Raw genomic sequence first — 13,906 nt, 5'->3', positions numbered from 1 at the left:
TAATTAATTAGTTAGCTAATTGAATTTCTAATTAATTAGCAAAATTTACTAATTGAAAATGGTAATTGTATTTTAATTACCTTAGTGTTAATTGAGAAGTAATTCTAATTAATTAGTATTAATCGAAAAGGTAATTATCTAATTAAAATTTAATTAGATTTAGGATTAACTAATTAGCTAATTGAATTTTGAATTAATCTTTTACGCCAATTTGTTGTAAAAAAATCGAGGAATTAACTCTTGATTCATCTATTTGAATATGAAAAAGCCTGATTATATCGATGAGGAAACCTTAGTGCTACTCTAAATTTTTCAGCTCCTCAAACATGAGAGAATACTAGTACTAGTAGAAAATTACGTAGTTCGCAACTGCCCCATTTCGAAATTTCGACTGTTTTACCTACTCGAATTAATAGCAGTGCGCATGTATTTACTACTCAGGGGTCCATTATAGGAACTGTGGGAAGAAAATGAAGAAATGAGACAAATTTTAACATGACGGAACACTCGAGGCTTGTCTCATTTTTCGAGAATAATTCATGGCTTCCGTACCCGTTTTTCAATGACATTAAAACATTAAACTTTGCATTACCAAAGTACTAAATCCATGGGCACTTTTAAACTTTTATGTTTACTTATGGTCTCTTTTTTACCTTAATTAGACAAGTAATTAATTAGAAATTAGTAATTCTTATTAATTAGTTTGATAAATAAATGCCTAATTTCTAATTGAATTGAATTAGTTTCTATGTCTAATTGCTAATTGGCTAATTAGTTAGATCATAAATATTTCCCTAATTGCTAATTCTAATTCAATTAGTTGTCAGCTAATTAGCACAGCTCTGACCTAGACAATTGAACGTAGAAGATGTTTCTCCTGGAGGGTATTTTCATTTTGGGCTAGAATTGGGGATCATTCACTCCATTGAGAAAACTGCTTCTGTCCTTGAAAGGGTTGAAATATTAGTAAATATTGATGGATTGCCAATCACAAATAGTTCGAACAGTCAGTTTTGGCCTATATTGGGTATGCTTTCATCAATTAAAAATAGTAAGCCTTTTGTAATAGGTATCTACCAAGGGAGTTCTAAGCCAGACGATTGCAACGCCTTTCTATCTCGCTTCGTAGAAGAAGTTAAGTTGCTTTGTGAAAAAGGCATCAACAATGGAAATGCCTCGTTTCCTATAAAAATTTCAGGGTTTATTTGTGACACCCCAGCGCGCTCTTTCATTTGCCAAACTAAAGGTCATTCGGGTTATTTTGGTTGCGATAAATGTATGGTTAGAGGGGAGCATTTGGAAGGAAGATTATCTTTCCCTCATATAAATTCTGAACTTAGAACAAATGATAATTTTCGGGCTAAGATTCAGGAGGAACACCATGTAGGTTATTCAATATTAGAAGAAATACCAGACTTGAAAATGGTATCAGGATTTCCGTTAGACTATATGCATTTGGTTTGCCTTGGGGTTATGCGTAAGTTGCTAACCTTATGGATTAAAGGAAAAAGTACCATCTTTAAATTGAGGCCTGCTCAGATATCGGAGGTATCTTTACGGCTTCTGTCACTTTCTGGAATAACTTGTTCAGAGTTCGTTAGAAAGCCTAGGTCTTTAACGGAGATTAATTATTGGAAAGCCACCGAATTCAGACAGTTCTTGCTGTACTCAGGACCTTTAGTTCTAGCAGATATACTTCCGAAAAAATACTCCATGTTGCAATTCGTATTTTAGCATCTGCAAGTTTATCAGTTGATATGACTAACTTCGCTAGAAAACTGTTGGATTACTTTGTCAAAAGCTTTGGAGTCATCTATGGGAGACATTTAGTTTCCTACAACGTTCATTGCCTTTCTCACATAACAAATGATGTTGAAACATACGGCTCACTAGACACGTTTAGCGCCTTCGTATTTGAGAACTATTTACAATCGATCAAAAAGAAAATGAGCAATTCAGGTCGACCTTTAAAACAAATAATTAACCGAATACACGAAGAAAGAAACATAACGTCCCTAAAGATGCAAGTCCAGCTTTTAAAATGGCACACAGTAATGGTCCCCTTCTCCCCGGGTGTGGTGGTCCACAATTTAAAAAAGTCATATTGAATGGCTTTGTCATAAGCGTGCGTGAATGTGATAACTGTTGCGTGGTGGAAGATAAGTCATATGTTGTAGTGGAGAACATTGCTAAGAATGAAGATGGTGTCAGTGTTATTATTGGCCGAACGTTTGAAAAAATTGAGGACTTTTATTCAAAACCTTGCGCCTCATCTCTTGTTGGTGTTGTGAAGGCTAGTGGTCTTTCATCAAGTTTAAAGCCGTGGAAAGTTTCCAACGTATTGCGAAAAGTCCAGAAGTACCAAATTATCGGTGCTGCTGAGGAGTGGCTCCTCATCGATCTTTTGCATCAGAATGGTAGGGATATAGCTATGGGTTTGAAGCATGCATTTATTCCTGCAAACCATTATAGCTTTTCCCACCTAAATTAATTTGCTTTTATTATTCTATATTTATGCTTCTGTTTCCACTATTCAAAGTCATTTTTCGCAATTCTTTCCAGGAAAATGACTAATACGGGTGACAAATTTCTTGTTGTGGATTTCTTGGAAACGGCTAGTGTTGCTGTTGTGCCAAAGGCTTGGGTTGATGAAGAAAGCGAAGTTTGTTCGTTTCCAAAAAGTAACGGATCAAAATTGGCAAAGCGAAACGCATCGCCAAATGAAAATTGGCCAACATATAATATTAGGATACTTTATCGCTGTGGTTAGTCCTCATCTTTTCCAAACATTTATAACTATAATTTAAATGTTCTTTTCATTCTGGTTAAATACAGATACATACGAGGTTGCTGTAAAGAAAATGAAATGCGTTGAGAATAATGAATTAAGCAGCGGTGTAGATAAGGGTAGAGGCTTAAGAAACAAGAAGCCATCAAAACGTTTTTCTCAAGCCTATTCAAGTTCTGAGGAATCCGAAAGCGATGACCAAACGCATTGTTCACCCATTCCTGAAATGCCTGTATTTTCTCTTCACACTAAGAACCTAAATCTTGGTGAGTTTTCATTGTTTTACCCTGCAAATCATTTTCATAATGAGTTTTATTTTAAATTTATAAGTCAATTCACCAACGCGTTCAAGTCAAAAAGGAGCAAGTGTATCTGAAAATGAACTTAATGTCGATCTGCGTAACTCTTCAAATAAAAATTCTGCAGGTACTCTACTTAATACGACAATATCTGAAATGTCCAGAACTTCAGCCTGTGATGATCGATTAGACCTTAGCCAAGACTCCAACTCGTCTCCATCAAGTACGGCAAATTGAAGTATCAAGTAATGTTGAATTTAAACAATTAACTAATGAACTTTCGTTTTTAGGAGTGACGACGTGCGTCAATAATCAAGAGTTTGGCTCAGGAAGTAAAAATAGTGAGTGAAAATCATGCAAAAACGAGTTTTCTTACTCATTTGTTTATTATGTTTACCTTTGTTGATTGAGAATATATTTAGTTTTATACAGGTCACCTGCGACGAAACCCTGGAATGAAAAGACCCACTGAAGATAGCAACGAGAAGGAAAAATCCTGTTCTCGAGATTTGCCACCTGGAATGGTTTTGGTTAAAGAAGGTAAACATAAGAAATTTTAACTAATTCTCCACAAGGCTAAAAATATTTAATTTTTTATTGTTCGATCAAGATTGGTATCGAAATGTGAACCGTAATTTTGAAATTTTAAAAGTAAACTCTAACGAAACGTTGTCCATGCTGGAAAGTTTAATGAGGCACATTCAAAATGATAAAAATATCTTGACGTCTGAAGCACCAGCGGTGGAATTTGACTTCTCGTTTCCTTTAACATCAAATGATGACCTTCAGGAACTTGAAGAAAAACTAAAAAGTGACGAGTTGAGGGCGCAATTTGTAAGTAAATTTATAACGCAACCTAACGAGCCTTTTACATTGCATTAACCTAATTTGAGTTTTAAAATTTTAAGCTCCAATATCTGAAAAAAAATTGGAGGGTCAAATGTAAAAAACACAGTGAAGAGAGTGTTTTTAACTATTTTAACTGACGAGGTTTGCGTGCTTTACAATTGGGAGGGACGCAAAACGAAACGTACGTTTAAAAGTCTGCGAATGACGGGGGAGATTGTTGGTTTGTTGATCAAACATGCATAAAAGGTCTGTGAGAATTCTGAGCCTGTTTGTTTTTTAATTTACAGTGGCAGCGATGTCATCTGACAAATCGGCAACCAAAAAGGATGTTGAGGACGAAATAAAATCTCGGCTTCGCCATGCCCAGGGAAACATTGACAAGAAAAAAAAACCATAAATGCAATTATTTTAAAGATTTAAAGAATGATCAATTAGCTAAAAATGGATCCTAAAAACATTTAACTAGAAAAAGTGTTCTTTATATGCAATTGAAACTGTTAAATTTTAAAACCCATGGACAATAAATGTTTAAACATATTTTGAATTTTTAATTATTTCATAATTTTTAATTTCATTGAAGAACGGATATTAATATACAATGAACGTCCTAAAATATTGCCCGTACATCTCCAGCTGATAACCCTAGGATGTGGGCGCGAATATTCTATGAATATTCTTCGGATATTCCACGGATGGTAAATGTATATCCCTAACATATCCTAGAGGTATCCCTTTTTTATCTGGGGGATCACCAGGGTATATTTTATGAATGTTCTTCGGATATTCCCAGGATGCTAAATGTATATCCCTAACATATCCTAGAGGTATCCCTTATTTTATCCGGGGGATCACCAGGGTATATCGTTATATAAGACATCGGACTATCCCAGGGACATCCGATAACTAAATATAACAGATATAGGAACATCCCAGGGACTAAATCTATGTCCCCAGCTATTATACTTGGGATGGCCCAGGGACAGTTTTGCGTTCGCTGGGTACAAGCACCCACAAGTACCCGCAAGTACCCACAAGTACCTACAAGCACCCACAAGTGCCTACAAGTACCTTCAAGCACCAACAAGTACCTTCAAGCACCAACAAGCACCCACAAGCACCTACAAGCACCCACAAGTACCCACAAGTACCTACAGGCACCCACTAGTACCCACAAGGACCCACAAGTACCTACAAGCACGAACAAGTACCCACAAGCACCCACAAGCACCTACAAGTACGCACAAGCACCTACAAGCACCTACAAGTACCCACAAGCACCTACAAGTACGCACAAGTACCCACAAGCACCTACAAGCACCTACAAGTACCGACAAGCACCTACAAGTACCCACAAGCACCCAAAAGTGCCCACAAGTACCTACAAAATGCGTGTCTCTAACAGTGGTAAAACGCCGTAATTCCAATACCCAAAACAACGTAAGTCAAAGTATGTGTTAATAATGATAAAAATCAATACTGAAACTAATTCATTTTATGGATTCTAAAACCACCCTACCAACTTTTTTCTTTCTAGAATTAACTATTAGTTGGATCTCTTACAAATTTTAACCACAAAATTAGGGCCCAAATTTTAGTTCACTGGCAAAATTTCAAAGCAGCAAACACAATTCGAAAAATGTTACGGCCAATCAAAGAACCCTCCTTTAGCATTAGAGGCAGTATCAAGTCTTATCTAAGAGAGCGACCGCTCTCCTAGAATTGGAACTGTTAGTTAATAGTAAAGCTTTGCGAAAACAGCAAAGTATATATCTTGAAAATAAGAAATACTATCTGAAAAACCAGGACAATATTCAGAGAAGAAAAGCAAATAACTATAACTTGCGCGTGGTACAGCAAAAGGTGGTAAAAGGGCTATGGCACCAGGTGGCACCACTAATATGGGTTTCTGTTCAAATAAATTAAAACCCAAACATAAACCAACTAAAGTAGATAAATTTGGTTTTGCGAAAAAGCTCCTCAATGCGGGGATTTTCAAAACGAAAAACAAAAAAATTATAGCCGAAAGCTATAAAAGGTTTCTAGTCTCATTGAAAGACTAGCGGCGTCAATGTCTTTTGACGCCGAGACTAAAAATAGACGCACGAAGTCCATCTCTCACAAGCTAAAATGCCAAGTGCTAGCTGGTAGAATATTGAATTTAAAATGGCAATTGCATTCCGCTTATAACGCCCAACTAACGGCCATTGTTAGTGAATTTAAGGATTTTGTTGAGAAAATCCAAAAAATTGGGTCCATTGATCTTGGCAATTTGGCTGAAGTTGTGGGTGGGAAAAGGCTTCACAGGAGCATGAAAGAGGCCTATTTTCATGAAACTTCCTATTATCTGATTGGAAATAATGGTAAAATATTGAAAACTGACGATGAGTCACATTACTTCAAAATTTTTCAATTGAATTCTGAGGTCGTGTACGAAAAGTTCTGAGAGACCGTGTTACGAGTTCGACAAAAGAATTGCTTGTTGACGAAATGGGAAATTTCGTTGACATTAAAAACAATAACGCAACTAATAACGTTGAACGAGTTTTACAAGTTAATGAGTCGGGAATTGTTACGAATCTTTTCAAAATTGTTGAAACTGAAGAGAAGAATCCGAAAGCAAATTTTGTGATCAATGAAGGGGGGTTTATTGAAACCCAAAACAAAACTGTATATTGGGAATGCAGTGATAATGTTCGAACTCGAGCCATTGCAAAAGTACTAGCTTTCGTAAACACAGTTGCCAACGCGAATGAAAAATCTTTGACTAAAATTTTTGAGTCTGATTTGGACCTTTGCGAACTAAGAAAAGAATTTTGCTGCTGTTGAATACCAGGTCCTGTTTTATTTGAATTTCGTCAAGGATTAACGTAAAATACTTTTGGTGTTCGTTCAAATTTTCTTTATCAATTTTTCCTCTCATTTCCAAGAGACTGGCATCGTTAAATCCACTTTTTGTAGTTAGGTCCACAGAGTAATTATAAAGTGTTCGCTGAGAAGGCAATGAAACTAGTTGACGCACGGCTTCGTATGCACAAGGAGACCTAGCTTTTATCGAAATACACCACTGTATTATTGCTGGATGCCATTTTCTTGGCCTGTATTTTTTGGTTTGGAGTAATTTCAATTGTTCGCGCATCAATAACTTTTGGAAAACCGATTTGCTCTTAAATGGATTTTTTCTGATTATTTCTTCAAAATCAAGACTTGCCTCTTCAGACTTAAAAATTGCGTCCTTTTAAAAGCTCTTCTTTACCTTCAATTCCAATACATTATTCTTTTTTAAACGCCTTATTTTTTATTTAATATTTTAACTCTGTCTTTCATCTGCTCTCCCGTGATGTAACGAAAATTGGCACGTTTTCCAAACAATTTTACTCTTCGTTTTCGATTCTCTAAAACAATCTTTGTTTTCCGGCAAGACCGGCAAAGTCTTGAAAATTGGCTAAGAAATAATTTCTCACAATTTTGGGATCGAATTGATTGGGTTACCATGCAAACATATCTTTGAAACACGTAATGGAAATGCTGAATGTTACAAAACTTGAGTAGAAAACATTTTGATCGGCAGGAATTATTGTTTTGCAAAAAAAAATGTTTGGTGTAAGATTCGTCGATAATTCAACTACAAATAAACTATTCCCACTTCTTCTAAATCTTAGGCATTTTAAACCATGTACAGTCCCGGACAAAGGTTTCTGGACATTTTCATTTGGCTGCCATTTTGTTCCTATTTGAGCTAGAGAAACAAAATAGGACTTTCTAGATTGGTTGACTTCTCAAGATTATTTTAAAATTAAAAATGACACTATGGCACTAATAGGGCGTTAGCCAAAGCGGAAATAGTAAAACCCCCGATAATGACGTTACGAAATAATCCTTCAAATGGATCAACAATGCTATCATTGCACGCGTCTTGTCACGTAGAATCCGAAACTGTTTTCAAATTGTAAATCGGTTCAGAAAATCAAAAGGTATGACAAAAAACGTGACGTTCAAAACAATAGCAAATAAGCCTAACGATTATTTATTTCTTCTATATCAACTTAGCTCAGTAGTAAAACATTACGATCAAAAAACAGGATGTTCAAGCCATAGCATAGTTTTACTCTGAAATTATAGAAATGAGGTTTTAAGAATTACGTTCAGTAATGTGGCGATTTATTAGTTAATTGCCAGTGGGGTCTCGATTTTAAAAGGGCAATAGGGTTCCAACTTAGAAATAACGCTTTTGGATGACTCTTTGGAAAGTAGAAATTTTGGATTTGTGTGCAGGGTAGTGTTAAGTCTGTGAATTTGGAATAATAAGCAAGTTGTGATTGCTAAAGTGGAAGGGTTTTCGACACTCAAAATTTTGCAAATATTCTATAATGCGCGAAGTTGGCGTTTTGGGTTGAATTCTTCTATGGCTTTTCTGTAGTAAATCTTTGAAGCTCTTAAAGAATAAAATATTTTGTGTAGCTTCCGGGGGGGGGTGGGTTTTCGATGATTAATGTTTTTGTGTCTTTTCGGTAAATAATGTTTGGGTGTCTTTTCGGTATTAAAATGTTTGGTTCGATTTTGTTAGGAAATGTTTTGAATGCTTGGAGAATAAATATCGTGGCAGAACCGCAGTTTCAGGAATGGTGACGTGTCTACCATGGAAATGTAGCCAAGAATCGGGAATGAAGATTCAACATGACATGCATTAGAGAAGAATGTAACAACGACAAATTCTTGTAGAAGGATGCGAATATTAGTTCTCATTGTGAAATGGATGGTAATCTCCGAAGATAATGGTTCGAATTATTATATTATTTAAATTAAAAAGACTCATTCGCCCTAATGGCATGAAAATATTGATATTCGAATACTCCTCCTTTTGTCTGGAAGTTTAATTTTTCGACCACTTTTGAAATTAGACAACTATCTCTTTAAATTTTAGAATGCCATATATTTTGTGTTAAATCTAAGGTTAATTATAGAACGTTGTATTTAAAAAAGTAGTCTTCAAATAATGAATGAAAAGGATTTTTAATGTGTATATCAAAAACTATAGAAGGAGTTCATTGGAATTTACACGGTTATCATCATCATAATAATAATAATAGGGGCTAAGCTTCATGAAACGAGAAAAAAAAAATATCTTTTGTATTTTGTTTCCGAGAAGGTAGGCTGCCTTGTTTTTTAACCTTACAGCATGGCAATCACTTAATTCATCAACCATTGATCAGACCCTATAACCCTTGACAAAGTGTGTGATCAAGGTAAACAAGTGCCTGCCTACATCTGGAAACGTTGGAAATGATGCAATGATTTACATTTATTCACTAAAGAAAATATTCAGGAATTTTATCATGATTGTTTGCAAAAATTAAATCATGAATATTTTTGGAAATTTAATCATGAACATTTTTAAGAATCTCATCATGAATATTTTCAAGAATTTAATCATGAAAATTTAGAAAAATCAATCATGAATACCAAGAAAAAATCTATCATGAATATTTTGAAAAATCCATCTTCAATATTTGAAAAAAAAATTCTTCATGAATATATAGAGAAAAAGATTTTTCATGAATATATAGAGGAAAAATGATTCATGAATATATAGAAAAAAATCCATCATGAATATTTGGAAAAAAATACATCTTGATTATTTTCAAATTATAACGAATGGTTTTATAGATGTTAAGCCTAAAAGTGTCTGACCTTTCCTTAAAGTTTAAATTGAAATTCTTCCTGTAAAAAAACTCATGTCCTAGATTAGTGGTGTCTTTGAAATTTGAGTAACAAATGGTATATGGGATATTGTAAAACATGGGTTTGATTTATTGGTCTTCCAGTACTAATTTCTGTATTGGTATACTTACGACGGTTTATTTACTGAATCAAAAAACGCGATGCAGGATTGATTGACGTATAAACAGCTGGTAGTGTGTTCAAAACTTGTTCAATATCTCGATTTACATATTAGAACAGAAAAATAGCTTTTTGGTTTTATCGAATCACATGGGTATACGGACTAAACACTTCCAAGACAAAAAAACCCAGGCATTACCTCCCATTACTGAAATTGTACAAAATCCCCATCCCCAGACAAAATCCCCGGTTGTTTACCCTACCCGAGAAAACTGAAAAATCCCCCGATAATTATCCCCATTATAGAAAAACACTTCAGCAATCCGGTAGACGGTAGTGCAATAGATCAGGCGTTGGACTATTTCTAATTAATTCGTTGACTTTCAATCATTTCAAGGGAAAAAATAAGTTCAACCACTGAAAGAACGCTTGTGGGAGTATTATAATTACTCATATCATTCACGGGGTCTCAGGAAACTCTTTGCCAAATTTCAGCCTTATGTTAAGGATAAAGAATGCGCGCGAAGAAAATTGTTTTCACGCTATAGGATAGGCAACTCCCCTATCTCCGACAGCAGCTTATTCTATATATACTCTGTTTCAGCTTCGGTTGTCAGCACGCGCAAAGCTAGGTCTCTATGTTATGTAGCTTTGTGCGTGCTGACAAGAGCCGAAGATAAAAATGGATAATAAATGTCCGCGAGATTTTTAGCTCAAATCCACGGACCTGTAGGTTTTAGTTTATAATACGTGTATAGTCGTATGTAATCAATTAGCGGGTCCTTCAAACATATCAAGGAACGTTGTGCTATTAAAAATAGCGAAAATTCTTTCTTGAGATTCCCAAAAGATTTAGAAACGTAATAAATATTTATAATAGTAACTAACATCCTTCCCTAATAGTCTAAATTAGTATTACTTGAAATTTTAAAAGTCACTGGCTCAACCATGAAATCGACACACGACAGTTGAGGCACTTCAACTTTTTTCGAAGCCTACTAGAATTTCCGCCCATACATTTGAGCTAAAATAGAGAGCTGCACGGAACGAAATTTTTTCCGTTTTCCGAGGAGTCCGTTCCGTTCCGCCGGCTGAAAACAAAATCGGAATGAAGAAAGATCTATATTATGGAAACGGAAGAGCTAATGAAGGAGTTGTGGAAACGGAACGGAAACGGAATAGCTTATGATCGAATTTATGGAAACGGAAGAGCTAATGAACGGTTTATGGAAATGGAACGGAAACGGAAGAGTTAATGAACGATTTATGGAAACGGAACCGAAACGGAAGAGCTAATGAACGGAGACAGGAAAAAATGTCATTTGAGGATAGCAACTTCATTGATTTCATTCTTGGATTTAAAGCTACACTTCTTCGGTGTAACTCGTGGATATCAAGCAAAGATAGCTCTTTTTTTAGCATCTCTCGACACTAAAGCAATTATGAAACATGTTTAAGTGGCATGCGTTGGTTTTTAAATTATAATTTTTCAAGATATATTTACTTTGGTAATTTCGAGATGCTCATCTTCGGAGGTAACAACGTCGCAATGATCTAAGAGTTTTTGTTTCCACGGGATAAATAGATGTATTGTTGGAGCTTTATCCTTTGACAATTTTGCAGTGGCAATTTCGAAAGGTTTCAACAACTTAATTAATTGTCGCATCAAAGAACGATCGATAGAATATAAAAGACGGCTCGATTCGTTACGCTCACGTCGCTCAGATAAGATTGTTTCTATGTCTATGTAGGCTTCTTCAATTGATTCCAGCATTGCAACTTTAGAGTTCCATCGAGTTAGACATTCTTGTTTTAAACTTTTCGAAAGCTTCTTTTGGAGGTCAGCTCGTTTAAAATGAGTAACAAGCGCTTTTGCTTTGCTCAATAGATTGGTCGTATCTGGTAACAAATTTGGCGAAGTTTTGGATTCAAAAATATGGCAAAGTTTGATGTTCAATTGATGGCAAGCGCACCAGAGACGTCGTTGGTTATGAGAAAATGTAGCTACCATGTTTGAAGCACCGTCCGTTACAAAGCAAACTTCTTTCTCGTCTTCAGATATGTTAAACTCAGTAAGGATTTCTGTCATTGCTCGCTGTAAATCCGCATATTTGTTTTTCAGAAATTGGTTTTGTGGCTAGCACGTAATTTTCCAAACAAAAATCTTCTGTCAAATAATGAGCTGTGGCTGATAAATAGTTTTGCTTCTTGTAATCGTCGGTCCAAATGTCAGAGGTAATACCCATGTATTTAACTTTGGCAAGTTTGCCAATAAGAATAGACTTTTTTGAGTTGTATATATCTTCCACGTGTCTGCTGACAATTGTGAAATGAGGGAGGAGCTTCCTCGCATCGACTGAACTATATGTGGCACCAATCTTAATTAATTCTTGAGATAAATCAAGAAATCCATCTCCATCCAACACACGAAAAGGCCTTAGGTCCTTTGCAGCAAAATCTACTGCTTTAGAGAGAACTTTTTTTGGCAGAGTCCGGCACCTTTCGTTGTATAAGTTTAGTCATCTAACATATTGCAATTTCAAATCACTGTTAATTGTTAGTTTCATTATAGTCTTTCTGCAACATGAAATCGCCCAAAGTTTCAGAGGGAAAGCATATTTTCATGTTAAATTTTGGATGTCAAGTTGCTAAAAGACTAATTAATTAAATGTAAGTTATTTATTAGCTAGGTTATGTATGCGACTATGTGTGTAATCCATATAACTGGGAAATTTGACACGCGCCACGTTTTAACTGAACCAATATATGAATATACGTATCAGATCAGATTAAAATTCAAATATACTATACATACGTCAGTTATGATGTATAATCGCACGAACAGATCTACATTTTACAACTGTAAAAACATTACCTTAGTCTGAATTTTTCCCTCGTTGTCTCTTCCATAAACCATTGCAGGAGTTTGAATGCCTCCTTTGGATAGACATTTATGGTTCTTGAGCGTACTAGTTCCATTTTTGGAGACATAAGTTACCACAATTTTACACTCCTTACAAACCACGAAATTAAGAAGTTCTCCATCTACTTGACAACGAAAAAATTTAGAAAATAGGGGAGATCCCTTTTCTTTTTCAATTAAGCCAACTCTTTCGCTTTCGGTGTCCAACAAATTTTGAAGCCACGCTTTCGTTATTTTTTCAACTGTATTAGATGCAGAACCAGATGCCATGATGAATTCATTAAATGTTTTGTAAAATTCAGATTTAAATTTAAAAATTTAAGCCAGCTTATTCGCCGAGGTCAAAAATGCACGAGAGAAATAAATCTATCCGTAAATTGTTTTCAGAAAGTTGATGCGCAAAAGCCGCAAACCCGATTTTTTCGCTCCGGCATCCGACTTGAGTCCGCAGACTAAAGTCGGATCATCTCGGATGGTTCAATAGCCAATAAAGAACGCGAGAGTATTCACGTGATAAATGACGTAAATTAATTTCCCCGCTTGTTTTCGTTCGCGTGTGCTTGACTAGGGAACAAAGGAATGGAACCTAGTAATAATTTCCCCAGCAAAATGCGGAACCGTTTAGCAAGAATACCAAAATTTCTTTTTTTTTTTGGAAAACCTAACTGTCGATAGCTAACAGTTGAGAAAGAGGTATGACGTCATTCAGCGCCCTCTCTGCAGGTGAAATAGGGTTTCCAACCAGTGGAATGAATCAAACACCAGTAATTGCTGTGACGTTTCAATGTCTGAACTGTCAGCTTCCTAACCCCACTTTCTGCTGGAGCCGCCTTTCTTAACCGTTAAAGGGATATTGCAATGGTGAAAAAAGTGATTTTTAATTTATTCAGGCTTGTAAAATGGTTTTTAAAACCATGATTCGAATTAATTTGCCGTAATTAACGAAGTTATGATCTAAACTCCCTAAATATATCTCTAGTAAAAATTGCATTATAAATCAACAAAAATATGGATTTTCCTAACTTCCAATCAGATAAGAGTAATCATGGCGCCTATATAATTAAAAAACGTATTGTAGCAGAGAACAGACTAATTTATTCCCGTTACTATCCTCAATGAATCCCGAGGTAAGCCTAACTTCTGGCGATAGGGAGTAGGTTTGATCAAAGAAGTTAAAAGTAAGGAATGGAAACTATGCCTCAAGACTTC

General features: G+C 35.5%; 1 protein-coding gene across 2 annotated transcripts; it reads left to right on the top strand.

Annotated features, from left to right (window-relative positions):
* Positions 1-2,278: 2,278 nt before the first annotated feature.
* On the top strand, positions 2,279-4,473 carry LOC149704606 (uncharacterized). Of its 2 annotated transcripts, XR_016381629.1 has the most exons (9): positions 2,279-2,417; positions 2,563-2,765; positions 2,836-3,054; positions 3,119-3,310; positions 3,378-3,428; positions 3,520-3,627; positions 3,698-3,921; positions 3,996-4,156; positions 4,224-4,473. XR_016381629.1 is itself a non-coding variant. In XM_089865696.1 (8 exons), the coding sequence occupies exons 2-8, from the start codon at positions 2,567-2,569 to the stop codon at positions 4,071-4,073; spliced, it is 1,071 nt and encodes a 356-aa protein (XP_089721822.1). In that variant the 5' UTR covers positions 2,279-2,417; positions 2,563-2,566; the 3' UTR covers positions 4,074-4,473. The 2 variants fall into 2 exon arrangements, 1 of the variants encoding a protein (XP_089721822.1); XM_089865696.1 differs by having other exon boundaries at positions 3,996-4,473.
* Positions 4,474-13,906: the final 9,433 nt, after the last annotated feature.

This window comes from Phalangium opilio, unplaced genomic scaffold, assembly GCF_054372755.1.
Source record: "Phalangium opilio isolate 3A_F unplaced genomic scaffold, DU_Popi_V2 ptg000015l_1, whole genome shotgun sequence".
Classification (NCBI taxonomy): domain Eukaryota; kingdom Metazoa; phylum Arthropoda; class Arachnida; order Opiliones; family Phalangiidae; genus Phalangium; species Phalangium opilio.
The sequence above is the reverse complement of the archived record's forward strand: the minus strand, read 5'-3'. Positions and strand labels throughout refer to the sequence as shown.